Source organism: Phaseolus vulgaris, chromosome 4 (genome assembly GCF_051622355.1).
Source record: "Phaseolus vulgaris cultivar YP4 chromosome 4, ASM5162235v1, whole genome shotgun sequence".
NCBI lineage: Eukaryota > Viridiplantae > Streptophyta > Magnoliopsida > Fabales > Fabaceae > Phaseolus > Phaseolus vulgaris.
The window spans coordinates 3,478,029-3,494,023 of NC_143501.1; the positions used below are offsets into that span (position 1 = coordinate 3,478,029).

General features: G+C 28.8%; 2 protein-coding genes across 2 annotated transcripts; one reads left to right on the forward strand and one right to left on the reverse strand.

The window, feature by feature from the left end:
• Positions 1 to 4,603: 4,603 nt before the first annotated feature.
• Positions 4,604 to 6,569, reverse strand: LOC137836797 (RING-H2 finger protein ATL46). The gene has a single exon (XM_068645541.2). It carries the CDS (start codon positions 5,999 to 6,001, stop codon positions 4,820 to 4,822), a length of 1,182 nt encoding a protein of 393 aa, XP_068501642.2. The 5' UTR covers positions 6,002 to 6,569; the 3' UTR covers positions 4,604 to 4,819.
• A 4,895-nt stretch (positions 6,570 to 11,464) lies between these two features.
• Positions 11,465 to 11,968, forward strand: LOC137836596 (18.1 kDa class I heat shock protein). The gene has a single exon (XM_068645258.2). The coding sequence runs from the start codon at positions 11,465 to 11,467 to the stop codon at positions 11,966 to 11,968; it is 504 nt and encodes a 167-aa protein (XP_068501359.2).
• The last annotated feature ends 4,027 nt before the right edge of the window (positions 11,969 to 15,995 follow it).

Here is a 15,995-nt window from a genome sequence, read left to right on the forward strand (position 1 = left end):
TTTGAAGTCAAAGGTAAAGAACATCAAGTGTATACCAGTGAAAACAAATTTGAAATTAACTGAAGAATTGGATGAAAAAAAATAAAAATTGTAGGATCACTCAAGTTTCTAAGTAATATTAGTTATGGAATTGGATTAGTCAGTAGATTTATGAATAATCTTATAATACCATATATGGTTGCAGTTAAACATATATTGAGATATCTAAAAGGTACACATGACCATGACTTGCTATTCTTGAAAGAAGATTATCATAATGAAACAATCATATAAGCATTTTTTAACTCAAATTTATGTGGAGACAAAGTGAAAAGAAAGAGCACATTTGACTATTTGTTCAAGTATTTGAATGTGTCAATTTCTTGGTGCTAAAAAAGACAACATGTTGTAGCACTTTTTTTCATGTGAAGCTAAGTATATAACATCTGCGTAAATTGCATGTCAGAGCTTGTGACAAACAAAGTTTCATTTTTTCAGGTATCAAGTAGTAGATTGTTGCATTAAGATCAAATGACAAATATTTTCACTAAACCACTAGTGAGATTTAAAAAATTGAGAGATTTATTGGGAATAAAATCAACTAAAAATTTAGATTAAAGGGAAGTGGTATACTATAATTAAAAATTAGTGTTAGAGATTTTGTTAAGATGTAAACATAATAATACATTAGATTATTATTCATAAATACATTTACTTGTGTATTCTTTAAAGTGTGAATGAAGAAACCTCTTCTTTCTCAACATTCATTTTGTATGTGAATGAGAAAACCTCTTATTTCTCAACATTCACTCGGTGTGTTTGTCTTATTTTGTTCTACTATTACTAACAAAAACAAATTCATAGTTTTAAAATTTGAAAATGAATTCATCAATAATTTTTATCATGTTTAAAAAAAGTATAAAGACTAAACATTTTTTTCATAAATAAAATTAAAGGTAATTTTTTTCTTAAATACATAGTAGAAGTTTGATTCTTTAACTAAACGTATAAGAAAAATACAAGGTGTTGAAAACCATACTTAGGATTTATTTAAAATAACTAAGGAAATACATTAATACACTTTTAATAAATAAATAAAAAATACTAATTTCTTATCTCGTATCCTTGGCTAAAGCACTAATTAGTATAGTCTTTATAAATATCACTTCACTTCATTTCATAAATTTTAATTTTTTTTAAATCATCTCTATTACTAATGAAATTTTCTTAAATTTAATTACAACATATTTGTTTTTATTATTTTGTTTATATAAATTGTAATACCTCAATCATTTGTCAGTTTTCACAATAATACTTTTATATTTAGATTTAATTTAAATTTCTAAATATTCTACTATTTAATTTTATCATTTCCTCATTAATGGAATGATGTAATTACTTCTAATTTTCTATTTTCAATTGGTTGATTAAAGAGAAAATAAGTATAGGTTTAATATATATATATATATATATATATATATATATATATATATATATATATATTTTTTTTTTTCTTTTGTTAACAGTATAAAATACGCGTTAGCAGAGCGCGTGAAGTTAGAATTGTGATATTCGGTGGTTGACAACATGGAACGGCAGCATGCACAGTTGTCCTCTGACCGCAGAATCTTGGAGCCAACCAACTAATGCTATCCCATCACCACACCTATATTCATTTCTTCAATCACAATTTTTTATCTTCAACAATTTTTTTAATTTTCTCATTCTTTACAAAATTACAAAAATACAACACAATAAAGGAAAAAAAAAACAATCTAGTAAATATGTTGATAAAGAAAAATAAAATTTAAAATACAAATTAGCCTTAGGTTAGGGTGAGTTGGAAATTCATGTGTTATTTATGGTATTTTTAGCTTCATATGAATCTCAATCTCATATGGTATTATATTGTATAGTTTTTCTTTTACTTAGGTTTAAAAAGTTCTTTCCTTCTTGTGTGAGTGCATCATGATTTGGAAATGAGAATGATGGAGTTTCTATTGTTTGATGTTGATAGATTGATGAGGGGTGAAATTGCAATGGCTAAGGACCATCTTTTGCCACAATAGTTCAAAGAGGATGGAAGGGGAAAACATGGAGAAAAAGAAGCTAGGTTATGTATATACATATGTGGAGGAACATGATTCTCACAAATGGCCTTCAATGACCATATATAACAAAGTTCCAAACTTCTAGGATAGAAGTGAAAAGGGTATTGAAGATAATGTGAAGGATTGAAAATTGTGGTGCATGATGAGTAGCTAGAATGACTCTCACCATGAATTTCAACTATAAATCATTGTAGAAAGTATAAAGTAGCATACATGATTTGTGAAGATGCATTGTATAATAGTATATACTATTCTTGGTGAGATTGTGGAGACCTAATATTTATTTTCTTTGTTTGGAGGGTTAATTAGTGCTTTGAGATTGAAAACATTTCATTTCACATGAGAGAACACTCTTTTGGAAGTTGACATTGTGTCAATTATTTTGAACCTCACAATAAAGTTATTTTTTTTAAGGAAACAAGTTGAGGGTTTAAGCTATAATAACAAGAAATGATTAAAATGGTATTAATTAATAAAAGGGTACTAATTAATTGTGAATGAAATTCGTGAGTTTCTTCTTAATTGGGTCTATTTGGCTATGTGCCACTTCGATGTGCATTCTATGTTAATTTCACCTTTTTCTTTTTAACCTAATTTTTTCTCTTTATGCTGGCACCTTTTTCTTTTCAAAGTTTGAGAGTGTAGTGTTCTTCAACATTTTTTCATTTTATTATTGTTTCCCACTACATAAAGTGGCACATTTTATTATTGTTTGTATATAACACTAGTGTTTTCTACCTCATCATTCTATATTTATCCATAGCTCTTTGGATTCAGTTTTGATGTGTAGTTACTTTATATGTATTTGTTAGTTTCTTCTAATTTCAGAGATTCATCTTTCATAAATTAAAATGTAGTTTTAAAAGTAATGATATAAAACCATTATTTTGTTGTTTCAAGAGCTCTTTTTGTTTTTGTTATTTCTTGGTATTTGCCTGAACAAAAAAAACACTTACAAGAGAAAGTGTACAATAGTTGATGGAATTTTTATCATTATGGTGTAATTTCATTTAATTATTATTAAAATGAATTTTTTTTATTAAAATAGATATATAACACGACTTTAATTTATTTTAACTGAGATCATGTCAAGAACACAACTTCAATGTAATGAACTTCAATGTAATGAGATATCAATTGAAGTGGTAACACCTTGGCAAAAACTTATCCATTTTGATAATTATTTAAAATTTTACCCATCTTAATAATTATATTGAGAAATTGCACATAATAGTAAAAATCCCTATTTGAGGTGATACTTTGTGTTTAGATTGATGATAAACATAAAACCATATTTATATATGATTTAACCAAGGACATTAAAAATAATAACATAAAGTAAGAGAGCAATGCCAACATTATTTTATAAAATTCATATAATCATCTAATTAAGAAGAAAGAAAAAGAAATATCTTTCTTTTAGCTTTAAATTCAACCAAAGTTATTGTGTTATATTTATTTTAGTTCAAAAAATTAAACTTTTATTCATTTTCTTACTACTTCCTTTCTACTTAAAAAAACTTCTCTAGTTTCATTTCTTTATTTCTATGTTCTTCCAAAGCAAACAATTTAAACAATTAGTATGGTGTCATTAGTTCAAACAAAACCTTAAATTCCAACCAAATCTATAATAAAAAAAACTTGATTAAAAAGAAAGATCCCAATAAAAATTAATCATCTCATCACAAAAACTAGTAAATACTTGAACACCAATAAAAAAAAAATGTAGACAAGTGGAACTCATTGATAGCATCAATGTGCACACACTAGCAAATCCACCCATTATCATTTTCTTAGTGAACTAATTTGGGACTAATTGATTGTGATTATGATTGATACAATACAAAACCTAACTTTAATTACAAGATGGACACATGGGGAGGGGCAAAATGGTCCCACATGGTTCAACCCACCAATTTTTTTTGAATCAAAACTCATCACAAGGAAAAAAGATTCTATTGTATGGATCCCACTACCAGTACTCAACTGCCAAAAAGATCTTTAGCAGAACAAAAAATAGAAAAGAAAAAGAAGAAAAAGTTTGCATTCACATTCTCATTCACATTTCACCCTCTCACAGAAAGTAACTGCAAGGCCAATAATAAAGAAAAATAGCTTAGACAAAGCCAAAAGCCTTGGAAAGCAAAGAAAGCAAGTGCACTTGCCACAAGTCATGATCAAGTAGACACATTGATGGCAAGTGAACAATGACACAGAAAGAGACAAGTCTGGTTTTGAAACAGGCCACAATCCACAAACAAATTCAATAATCAGCCACTGTAGATCTGTCCCTTGTTAATTATTATCACAAAATCATACAAAATTCTTGGTATCTCTACTTTTTTGCACTTGGCATAACCAAATAATCTGATCAGCTCAACATTTACCATAACAAATTATGATCACAGGGCTACATAAATCTTGTGGCTGCTGTGACTATAATTAGTAGTTGTGAACTGTGTTAAAAACCTTAGATGATTCTAATTCATCAATCCAAAGAGTCATGAGATCTGTTTGATAGAAGAAAGAGATGTAGTATTTCTTATATATACCATCAAATCGTAATACATCAATAGTATGGCAGAATCAGTCATCATCACAGTCAAAATTAGCACACCAAAAAATATTTTGGAATTGTGAGGCAAGGCCAGGGGAGCTAGCTTTAATCAATGGATTGAAACGAATTGAAGAGAACTAAGAAGAAAAAAAGAAAAACATGAGGATACCTTTCATGGCCCTTCTGTTTCCCTCCTCCTTTGAAAATCTGTGTTCATAAATGATGGCATTGGCATGCCCATTTGAGCATCCAAAGAAGTAGGTAATCTCCCCTTCTTTGGCCACAACCAGATTTTGGACACAGAAAAGCTGTCTCCTTTACTCACACTACTGATCTTCTTTGCTTCCACATCTCCCTCCACTGAAACCTTCCCATCTTCATGTTCCATTCCTTTGGTGAGCCTTGTGACTTGACCTTTATCAATTTCATGGTTTAAGGCCACTCTGAGGTCAGAATTGCCAACCACATATTGGTAAGACCCCATTGAGTAGCACCTTCTTGCATCCAAATTGCTGCTACTTGTCTCTCCCACTTCTCTCTCCCCACCTTCCACATTCAACTTCTTGAACTTCCCAAGCCTCACAGGGAAAACCCCTTTCTCCCCACTTTCTTCAACCACTACTGTTTTCTGCCCAGTACTGAATCCACTCTCCCCATTACAAGGACACCCTTCATCCTCCCTCAGATCATCAAAATCAAACATAGGGTTCTCAATAGAAAATCCCTGAGTGAGAAGCGTTCCTCTACAAAGAGGGCATGTGGAGTTTGACAAAAGCCATGTGTCTATGCAACTGATGTGAAAAGCATGGCTGCACACAGGCAACAGCCTGAGCTTGTCCTTCTCAGAAAACTCACACAAACAAACAGCACAGTCAAAAGGCTCTTTCAACCCAACAATCTCCTTGTACTGAAAGACAGGAAGAGCATCAATGAAAGCTTGATCCAAGCCAGAGTCGTGGAGATGGAAGAGCTGCTGCAGCTGCCTCTGGAGAGCATCAGATGTGGAGATTTCCTGGTGTCTGTTGGATTGAGCAGATGCAGAAGAAGATGGGTGCTTTATGAGAAATCTAACAAGCAGGTGGAGGAGGCCAGAGATGAAAAACAGAACAGCTAGAACCACTATGATGAAGAGAACAGCAGGACTAATTCTAGTGCCAGATGTTATTGTTGTTGTTGAAGGTGACTCTTTGTGGAAAGCAGCACCAGGAGGGTAAGGAGGTGAAGAAGACGAAGACAAAAGGGGTGGGGAGTAGCTCAAGTAACCATCTTTCTGCTGGATTTGATGCTTAACCCATGCCATCTTCAAATGGGTATGGTCCAAAACCAACAACCTAGGATACATGCTTTCTGACATCTCATCTCATCTCAGATCACAAAGATCTTCCTCACCCAACACAATCATAGTCACATCTTTACACCTTAAACACTTCAAATGTTTTAGTTCACGCTCAACCTTGGGACACAAACATACAAAGAAGTGAAGAACATGCATCTAGAAGTGCACTCTCACATACAAAACAGTGATGAAGCAACAATCTTCTTCCCCCTATTGTGTTTTTCACACTATGTGTTGAACTCAACTCGCATAAGGGGTGGTGGTTCACTTCACTTTTTCACCTTTGGTTGGTTCTTGAGATGTTTTGAAGGTAGAAGAAGAGAGAAAAAGTGAAAAATGAAGGTGTTTGTTAATGGCTGTTTCTGTGTTGTGTTGTGATCCAAATTGGACAAATTGGTGTGTGGTGAGAGAAAGTAAGAATCCAAAGAGTGAAAGTGGCAGCAGTTCCCGAAGTGCGAGGTAAAGGATCATAGATTGAAACACGCGAATTCTAATCCCACTGCCCAAATTGGCGCGTGCAACTCACTCACCACCGTACCAATTAAAAATCAGTATCATAATTATTAAATCCGTATTTGGGTTCGCATTTCAACTATTGAATAATTTAAGCAAACTAAAAAAATATTGTATTTCAACATTAGATAGATAAAAAATAGATAATTTTTTTAAAAAAATTATTAAAACTTAATTTCACAAATTTTGGAGGGACAAAATACTTGTTTTGCTAAGATTAGATTTACGAGTTTAAGGACTGTGCACTAAAATCTTTTATAATATCAATCAACAAAAATTATTATTAATTTAATTTTAAGGTTGCTATTATAATTTTTTTTTCCAATTTAACTTACCAAATAGGATATTAGATGATAAAATAATAATGTAAAATTATTTTACACTCTCTGTATCTAAAATAAATTAAATTAAATTTCAATACATACAGTGAAGAGTTTTTCAGTGAAAGTTATAGTAAATACAATTTTTTAAATTACTTTTGTAAAAATTAATAATCCTACCTTTATATACATAGTTATGATTATATCATAATACCACAAACATTTGTCTTATTCGTGCATCAACGAAATCAATAAACAAGAAATGAGTTCACCATAAAGGAAACAAGGTTGAGTTTTTTTTTGGTTACTTTTAGAATGTAGATTTGGGATTAATCTAATTTGATTGTTTAATTTATTTACTATTTTATTTAAATTTTATGTTTTACGCAAACAATAATTATATTAAATTAAAAAAAACTCTAATTACTTAGTTTAGTTAACAGAAAAAAGAGATATAATGAAAATCTTAAAGAGGTACAGTGGATATATAATTCAGATTCCTAATATAAATTGTTTTAATCGAAAATGGATCTAAAAAGTTTCGAGATGGAGAATATATATTTTTTTTTAATTGAGTTTTACTCAAATATTTGATTACAAAGAAAAGAGGGAGGTTTATTTGGGTAATTTGTTCTTGGTTCAATTGGTGTACAATGTCTTCAAATGTTTCAAACTAAACATTTTTTTTTTTTGAATAGTTTCACATTGTTTAAAAGTCGATGTAAGGATAATTTAAATATATCTTTCTCCCTTAGTCATCTGAGACTTCTTTTAAGAATAAAACCGTGACGGAACTCTGAATCCCAAAAGCGGACAATGTCTTGAATGCAGTGATTCCAAACAATGTTATCTCAATGGACTTAAAGTCGGAACATTAACGTTATATATGGAAAATGAAAAGAAATTTCAAAGACAAATTCTCCTTATCCAAAAGAAAAAGTGATTCCAAAGACAAACATTTGTTTCCTTAATTCTCGAATCATGAAAATTCATTCTCCTTAAACCTTGAAAATAGGACAAGCTTAATCAATCAAGACATTCCTCAAATACAATAATTAACCATAATAATATTATCTAAACTTAAGATCTGAAATTTAGAGAATTTAATTAACTTATCAAATTTCCATTCAAAATATAAAATAAAATTCATTTTAACAGTGGTCAATTCTCGTATGAAATATATACGACACAAAATATATATATATATATATATATATATATATATATATATATATATATATATATATCGTAATTGGTAATATGCAACAAGGATGAATGTAGGGAAACTTTGTCATTACTATAATTTTATAATCTTTTAGGAGAGGCTTGTTAATTACTATAAGGGTTTCTTAGTGGAGAAGGAATCAAATAACTTTTCTTGATTATATATATAACCTTTAATACTTTCATGTTCTTCTTTTGGTTTAATAGTTACTTCCTTTAGTTTCTGACGTTGAAGTTATAGGTAAAAAATCTCACTCTAAGTTGAATTATATTTCTAATTATTGACTTTAAGAAAATCTCAAAAGTGACAAGGTGGGTTAACTTCATACAAACAAAATCTAAGTTTTGAATTTGATTCATATTAATGGTCCTTTTCATTATTAGGTTACATGTTATTATCATGCAAATTGAAATTGAGATGCCGCACTTATTTGCCTAGCAAAAGATAATGAATTTCAATTACATATTTTTGATTAAGTCCACAACTTCATACTAGAATATTTTTCATTTTCATGTACATGGAAATTATTTGACTTAGTTTTCAGTATAATAATCGTAATAAGAAAAAATAGTACACATTAAAGAGAAATTGTCTTCTTAATCTTAGTTTAAAAAAAAAAATATTAGACTAATGTAAGGAGTTTATTCATAACTTAATCTTATAAAATTCACTTTGTAAGAAAAGATTTGCATTCCACTTATATATTATGATTTGATTATATATTACGAATAATATTTTCCTCTAAAATAAAAATTCAATCTAAGTATAGCTAAATCTTCTATGAAATATTTGGATGTTTTGTAATAGGTGGAACACTCGTCTTAACTAATGTGAAAAATCAGATTTAGGGTTTCTCACATTTTTCATGAAGGGAAGGCATGTGTTGATAAACTTGCTAACTTAGGTTTTATTCATAGAGAGTATTTCCACTGGTATAATATGCTTACATCTAATTTTTTCTTAGAGTTTTTTTAATAGGTATAGATTACCTATGTACCGTTTTTGTTAATATATGGATTTTGGTCCAGTCCCCATGTTTTCTTGTATTTCCTTTTTTTTAATAATATTTTTTTCATATGGTGACAGATGATTGTTGTTACTTGAGGTGTCAGCGTATCTGAGATGTCAAGTTTTATACCGCTTTTATAAAAATATATCTTCTATGAAATATAAAATATAATAAGAATTATAATAAAAATCTTCTATGAAATATAATAGGGATAAAGAATCTTTTGTTAAATATAGAAGTAACTAAGAACATGTTTGATTATTGTTTTTTTCCTCTCTAACTTCTACTTAAAATCAACATTTTTTTGGAAAGTTTCTACTCATGATGTTGGTTACAAGAAACGGGATATTTGGACATGCATATAGATTAAAAAAAAAGTGGTTCTTAGAAATCTTAAAAAGTTGGGTTAAGACTTTTGAGGCAATCACAAATGTTGATATTGAACCACTATCATTAAATAGGAGGAGAATTCTTAGTGTGTGGAATAAGGATTTTAAGCAACATGGTCCACCAATGCCTTAAGTTTCCCTCCACTAAGTCCTTCCATCTTACCTAAATTCCACAAGCAAGTAAACTAATCATGGTTGGGGTCACTATCTATGTTTCTTGCACAATCAAACTAAGAATAAGTAATGCTAAAAAAGTGGTTCCTTCTATTTATTAATTATAAGATGATTTTGTAATATATATATATATATATATATATATATATATATATATATATATATATAGAGAGAGAGAGAGAGAGAGAGAGAGAGAGAGAGAGATATTAAGTTATATAAATTTAAATAAAGTTAAATTATATCTATTTTTGAAGAAAACTATCCCTAATATATTATCTAAACAGAATTTTTTTTTTATTAATTAAACCCTGATTTTCAAAAATATCCACATGTTTTCTTTGAAAATAAATTAATTATTTGGAATATGTCCTCAATGAAAATGTATGTGCATAGTTTAGAAACATACACTTGATGGGTCACTATGTCTGGATCGGGCCACAAGCTAATAGAAAGCCCATTTTCTCCCCTGCACAGGGAAATTGCTTTCTGCACCCAATATTTTTTAACTACACTCAATGGTGCAATTTTGAAAGTCTTACGTAGTTTTTAAATAAGAAAAATGTGTGGATCAAAGCATTTTGAATTTAGTATTTTGGAATACTTCTGGATTTTTATTTCTATTTAACACTTTTCTCAATTCTTCAAATAGATTTGTGTTCTTATACTTTGAAAACCATTAAAATAAACACTCCAAAACAGAAAGCAAACAATGATAACATTTTTATCATTTATCATGTGACAAACAAATTTTGAACGTGAAATTTATTAAAACGTATGTCATTATTCACGTTATCATAAAATTTCAATCATTAAAAATATTTTTAATTTTATTTTTTTTACATAAATAATTTTATATAAAAAAATTTAAAAAATATATTATAGTCTGCTGAAATCCCGTTTGTATAAAAATGTTAATATAATATGTTTACGATGATTTATTTCAATATTTTTTAAAGTACAAAATCACGATTAGTCTACAGTTTCAATCATAGATTAAAATTAATTTCACGTAAAAATATATAAATTAAAAACATATTTAATTTTATAAATAATAATATGATGTAATAACAGTTATTCATTCTATTAACCTAAAAAATCAGTATATAAGAGAAAAAAATTATTTATATTTCATCCACCTATCTTAAAGATTTTTATTTATTTTATATAGATTACATAGTTTGTCAATTTAACTCATTTATATAATAAGTCAGTTTAAATTATTTTATATTTATTTCATTTATTTATGACGTTAAATAAAACTTCCTTTTTATTAAAAATTGTTTAATATGATAAATGTATGATAAAATAATAACTGACTTATTCTTCTGTTAAAGATTAATATTTTTTTTCGAAACATAGCGACTTAGATTTAGATATGTATAGGTAAACTATGTAGTTATAATATTTTTTAGAAAAAATTAATGTATTAGTGAGAATAATAGTAACAAATTCAAATTTCAACATTAAACTTTTTGATTATCTAATCTTTCTTTGATAAAAGAAACAAATCTTATATTTAGAAATAAAAACTATATATATATATTATATAAATATATTAATTTTAAAATACAGTTAAAAAAAATAGAATTAGAATATTAAACGTGTATTATTTATACATTATTATATATTTTTTTAATTAAGGATAAAATAAGAATAATTTCTATCTTCTATATATCTTCCATCTTGTATCTTTCAAATCATAATCTATTTTGATAGGAATCAAGAACATTCCAGAATCCAAACCTTTATATATACATTCCAGAATCCAAATCACAATCTATTTTCATCGCAATCAAGAACAGTGAGAAAACAAACACAGAAACTTCTGAAAACATAGCAGAAAAATAATCAATGGCTAACTCCACCACTCTTGTGATTCTCTCGATCTTCTTGTCTCTGTTCATCAGCCACTACGGCTGCTGCATGCCACGCTACAGATTCACGCCATGGAACACCTTCCGTCACGCCATCTTCCCCTCACGCGACACGCCCGCGCACGTCGTCCACGTGCCCTTCGATGCGCCTTCCGTGGGCAACACGTTCGCCGCCATGGTGCGCGCGGACTGGAGGGAGACGGGTGCGGCGCTCGTCATGGTGCTCGACATTCCCGGCGTGAAGCGCTCCGACGTGAGGGTGGAGATGGAGGAGAACCGCGTGATGAGGATCAGCGGGGAGAGGAGGGAGGAGGAGGAAGAGGAGGGCGAGAAGTGGCACATGGCGGAGAGGACCAACGGGATCTTCTCCAGACGGTTCAGGATGCCGGCGAATGCTGACCTGGAGAAGGTCACGGCGACGGTGGAAGACGGAGTTCTCAGGGTCACGGTGGCGAAGAAGGTGGCGGAGAAGAGGACATAGCCTACGGTTATTGATATTTAGGAATGAGATTCTTCTAGAAAGAAAGTTAATATTAATTAATTTTTTGTAATTTGTAATTGTTTCTTTTATTTATATTTAATTTTTAATTTGTTTTTCTTAATCTAGTTTTTATTAACTTTTATTTTATATTATATCACTTAGAATGAAAATGAGTGTATATAGTCAGACTTCAGACTTTTTACTTTAATCTAAATAAGGAAAATAAAAGGAAAAACAAATTCTTTTTCATTTTATCTTTCTTTTTCTCTTTGATTCATCTGATAATATTATTATTGAATTGTGATTTGAATACGTCTTCTGAATCTTAGAAGTACATGAAAACCTTAACCAGATTATTAGTTTAGATTGAAACTATTTTTTTTTACTATTATTGTAAGGTTTATTTTGCGAATTATGCATTAATACATCATGCATATTTTTCACTAACATTCTATTTGAGACTCAGAAATTAAAATAATAAAAAGATTGAAATCTGTATTTTGATTTTAATAAAAATTGAAATAGAACAACAATGTGAAAGATATTTGACTCTAGAAATTTTTTTTTTTTTGGAGATTATTGATTACTATAAAAACCATCTAAACTTAGAAGTATTTTTCAGTTAAATCTAAGGATCAAAAGAATAAAATGATAATACCAATCATCAATCAAGAACAAAATATTATATTTAAATATCATCTTAATACATAAAAGTTTGAACAAATTACTCATAATTCAAAAAACATAAGAGTTTGAACAAATTATTCATAATTCCAAAAAGGTAGAATTAGTCACTCATGTTGGTCATTATAATCATGGAAAACAAGAAAATAGGTGCAGTCAGAAGAAACGTTGAATTGTGTTTTGAAAACTTTTGGAAGTTTTTCGCAAGTATCGTCTGAATAAGTGAAATCAGACAAAGATTTTCACAAATTGAGTTCTAGAACTTCGCGTTCTTAAGTTAGAACATCAGTTATAACATGCAATGCAACAAGATAAAGAAAGGAAGAAATTACTGAAGATGTTTTTATAATTGTTCATCTGATAGCACAAACTACGTTCAGTTCTCAAACAACTATTTGAGTTCCACCAATAGAGTAACATTGTAAGATACAAGAGTATTCTTCCAGCTTGTATTCACTCCTGAGTCCGTACGAGTATTTTTTATAATAATTAAGTCACTCATGACTAATACAAGTATTGTTGTTCATAAGTCACTCCTAGCTAGCACAAGTATTGTTTTACAACAAATCACACTAACTAACACGAGTATTGTTTGACAACAAACCACACTAACTAACACGACTATTGTTTAACAACAAGTACCTTTTGGCTAAGATAATGAAATTATTTGGGTTGTCATCGAAAGATCACAAAGGTTGCTCACTAGAGAGGTTGTGTCTTTCAATGTTTACAAGGTTAAACACTCTCTTCTAGTTTTTTAAAAAAAACACAACAATGTTCTTACAAAGTTATTTTAGGACATAAAAAGTTTTTGGCTTATCACTTTTGCAAATCGAACTCTTCTACTCTCATTTTTAAAGAAAGGAAAGTAAAAAAAGGTACAAAATAGATTATATTGAGGAGAGGAAAGAAAGGATAAAAATTATCATTTCAAAAGAGAATATGTTGATGTTGTGGTTTGGACTTGGTTATGCAAACAAAATTTTGTGGAGAGCATATTCCTTCTTTTTAGCAAAGACAAAAACCAATAAATTAAAGGAATACTAAGAAAGAAAATGTGAGGTTTATATACTTTGCATTAGCTATAAATAATGTAATGCAATAACTATTATATTCATGCCACTAAGTTAAAGGAAGTACAATCCCCAGTTCGGACTAAGGAACTATAAAAGTTCTGTTATTCATCATAATTAATAACTTAAAATGTAGTGTTTGAGAGAATTGTTGGTAAAAAAATATTTATATTTTTAGGTTTATTTGGATTGTGAACAGAGTGTTTTGTAATCACATATTTATATTAACTTATAATCAATAGTATGAGTAAATAATTTGAATATCTCTCATCCACCTATTTTACAGATAATAATATAGATCACATAGTTTGTCAATTTAACCCATTTAAATAATAAGTCAGTTTAAATTACTTTATATTTATTTAATTTAGTTAATGACATGAGATGAAAGTTTACTCCAAATGTATGTTAACTTTTTTATTTGCCCTATTAATAAAAGATAAAATTGTGCGAGTTTGAATAGGTTAATTTTCCACTTTCATGAATAAAAAAAAATATCAACAAAAGATAATTAAAGCCTCATTGTTATTAAGTTTAATGTTGAAGATCCCACGTAGACTAGAGATTAGAGCCTTTCATTGTATATAAGTGAGTGTAAACCTCAACCTCATGAGACAGTTTTATGGGGTTGAGTTAGGTTTAAAGTCCACTTCTATGGTATCAGAGTCATTTTTATCAGGCTGTAATATTTAATATGATAAATGTATAATAAAATAATAACTGACTTATTCTTCTAGTTATGTTAAAGATGAATATTTTTTTGAAACAACAGACTTAGATATATATATAGGTAAACCATGATTTTAGAATATTATATTTAAAATAGTTAATATTAACAAATTCAAATTTCAACATTAAACTTTTTTGACTATTCATTAATAAAAGAAACAAATCTTGTACTTCGAAATAGAAACGATATTATATTTTAAAGAATAATAATTGTTGCATGAAACAAAATTAGTGTGTGATTCACCGTAATCACTTTTACTATTTTTTTTCATATTATAAAATACAATTAAAAAATTAAAATTAGAATATTAAATTAAATGTGTTTATAAAAGATAATAATTTCTATCTTCTATCTTTTATCTTCTTCTTCCATGTTTGATATGAATGAAGAACATTCCACAATCCAAAGGCACCTTTATATATATAGCTACAGAGTCACAGTCACAGTGACGAAAGAAACATAGCAGAAACTTCAACAATGGTGAACTCAACCGTTGTTCTTGTTCTCTCAATCTTCTTGTCTCTCTTTATCTCCCATTACGCCTTCATGCCATGGTACAACATCCGCAATACCATCCCCGTGCGCAACACGTTCGGCGACGTTGAGCACGTGCCCTTCGATGCAGCTTCCTTCTGCAAGACGTTCACCGCCATGGCACGTGCGGCGTGGAGGGAGACCGGTGCGGCGCTGCTGATGGCGCTCGACATACTCAGGGTGGTGGAGATGGAAGAGGAGAAGGAGGAATTTAGTTTCCCAAATTTATTCTTGTTAAACTAAATACTTGTTTCAATTTTACATTACAATATTAGATTTTTTTATTTATTTTATCAATAGATTTCTATATAGTTTTTTTTTCTTTATTAATATATATAAATAAAATATATATTATTTTTTATTAAAATATGAGTTTTGGTTTAATCTTCTCCAATTTCTTCTATTTAATTTTTTTTAATAATACGGTAGATAATTATTATTAATTGAGATGTCAATCTAATTAAGATGTCAAGTTTTATAATGATGTCTAAGAAGATAAGATAATTTTTATTTAAATTTTATTATATTTTAGAGGAATAAAGTGATAAATATTTGGTATGACATATTTTCTAAATTTCTTAATAAGTTATTTTTTAAATTTAAATTATAAAAAGTTGTATTCTTAACTATACAATTTATCCAAATATATCTGAGTGTTTATTGAATGGATGTTTTTAGTGATTCATTTGAAGGAATTACTTTGAATTACTGAATATTTTATCTTTATTGTCTCCTTTTAATTCATGGATATACCCTCCTAATAGTTTTGTCTTCTACCTAGCTAGTCTCTATATAATAGATAGTTCAAATTTTAATTTATTACAAAATTAATATTTTTCATATAAAAATAAACGATAATTAGAATGAAAAAAAAGTTAAAGTCTTTGTTACAAGAAAAATAGAATAAAAATAAAGGTGTTTGGTTAAAGAAAATAGAGAAAAAAATACAAGATAAATAGAATAATAGAAATATGTAAAAATAAAAATAAAAATAATTAATAAGTCT

Bases quoted from the DNA above. Each gene is read 5' to 3' on its own strand.
- LOC137836797 (XM_068645541.2), bottom strand. From the start codon at position 6,001: ATGTCAGAAAGCATGTATCCTAGGTTGTTGGTTTTGGACCATACCCAT.
- LOC137836596 (XM_068645258.2), top strand. From the start codon at position 11,465: ATGGCTAACTCCACCACTCTTGTGATTCTCTCGATCTTCTTGTCTCTG.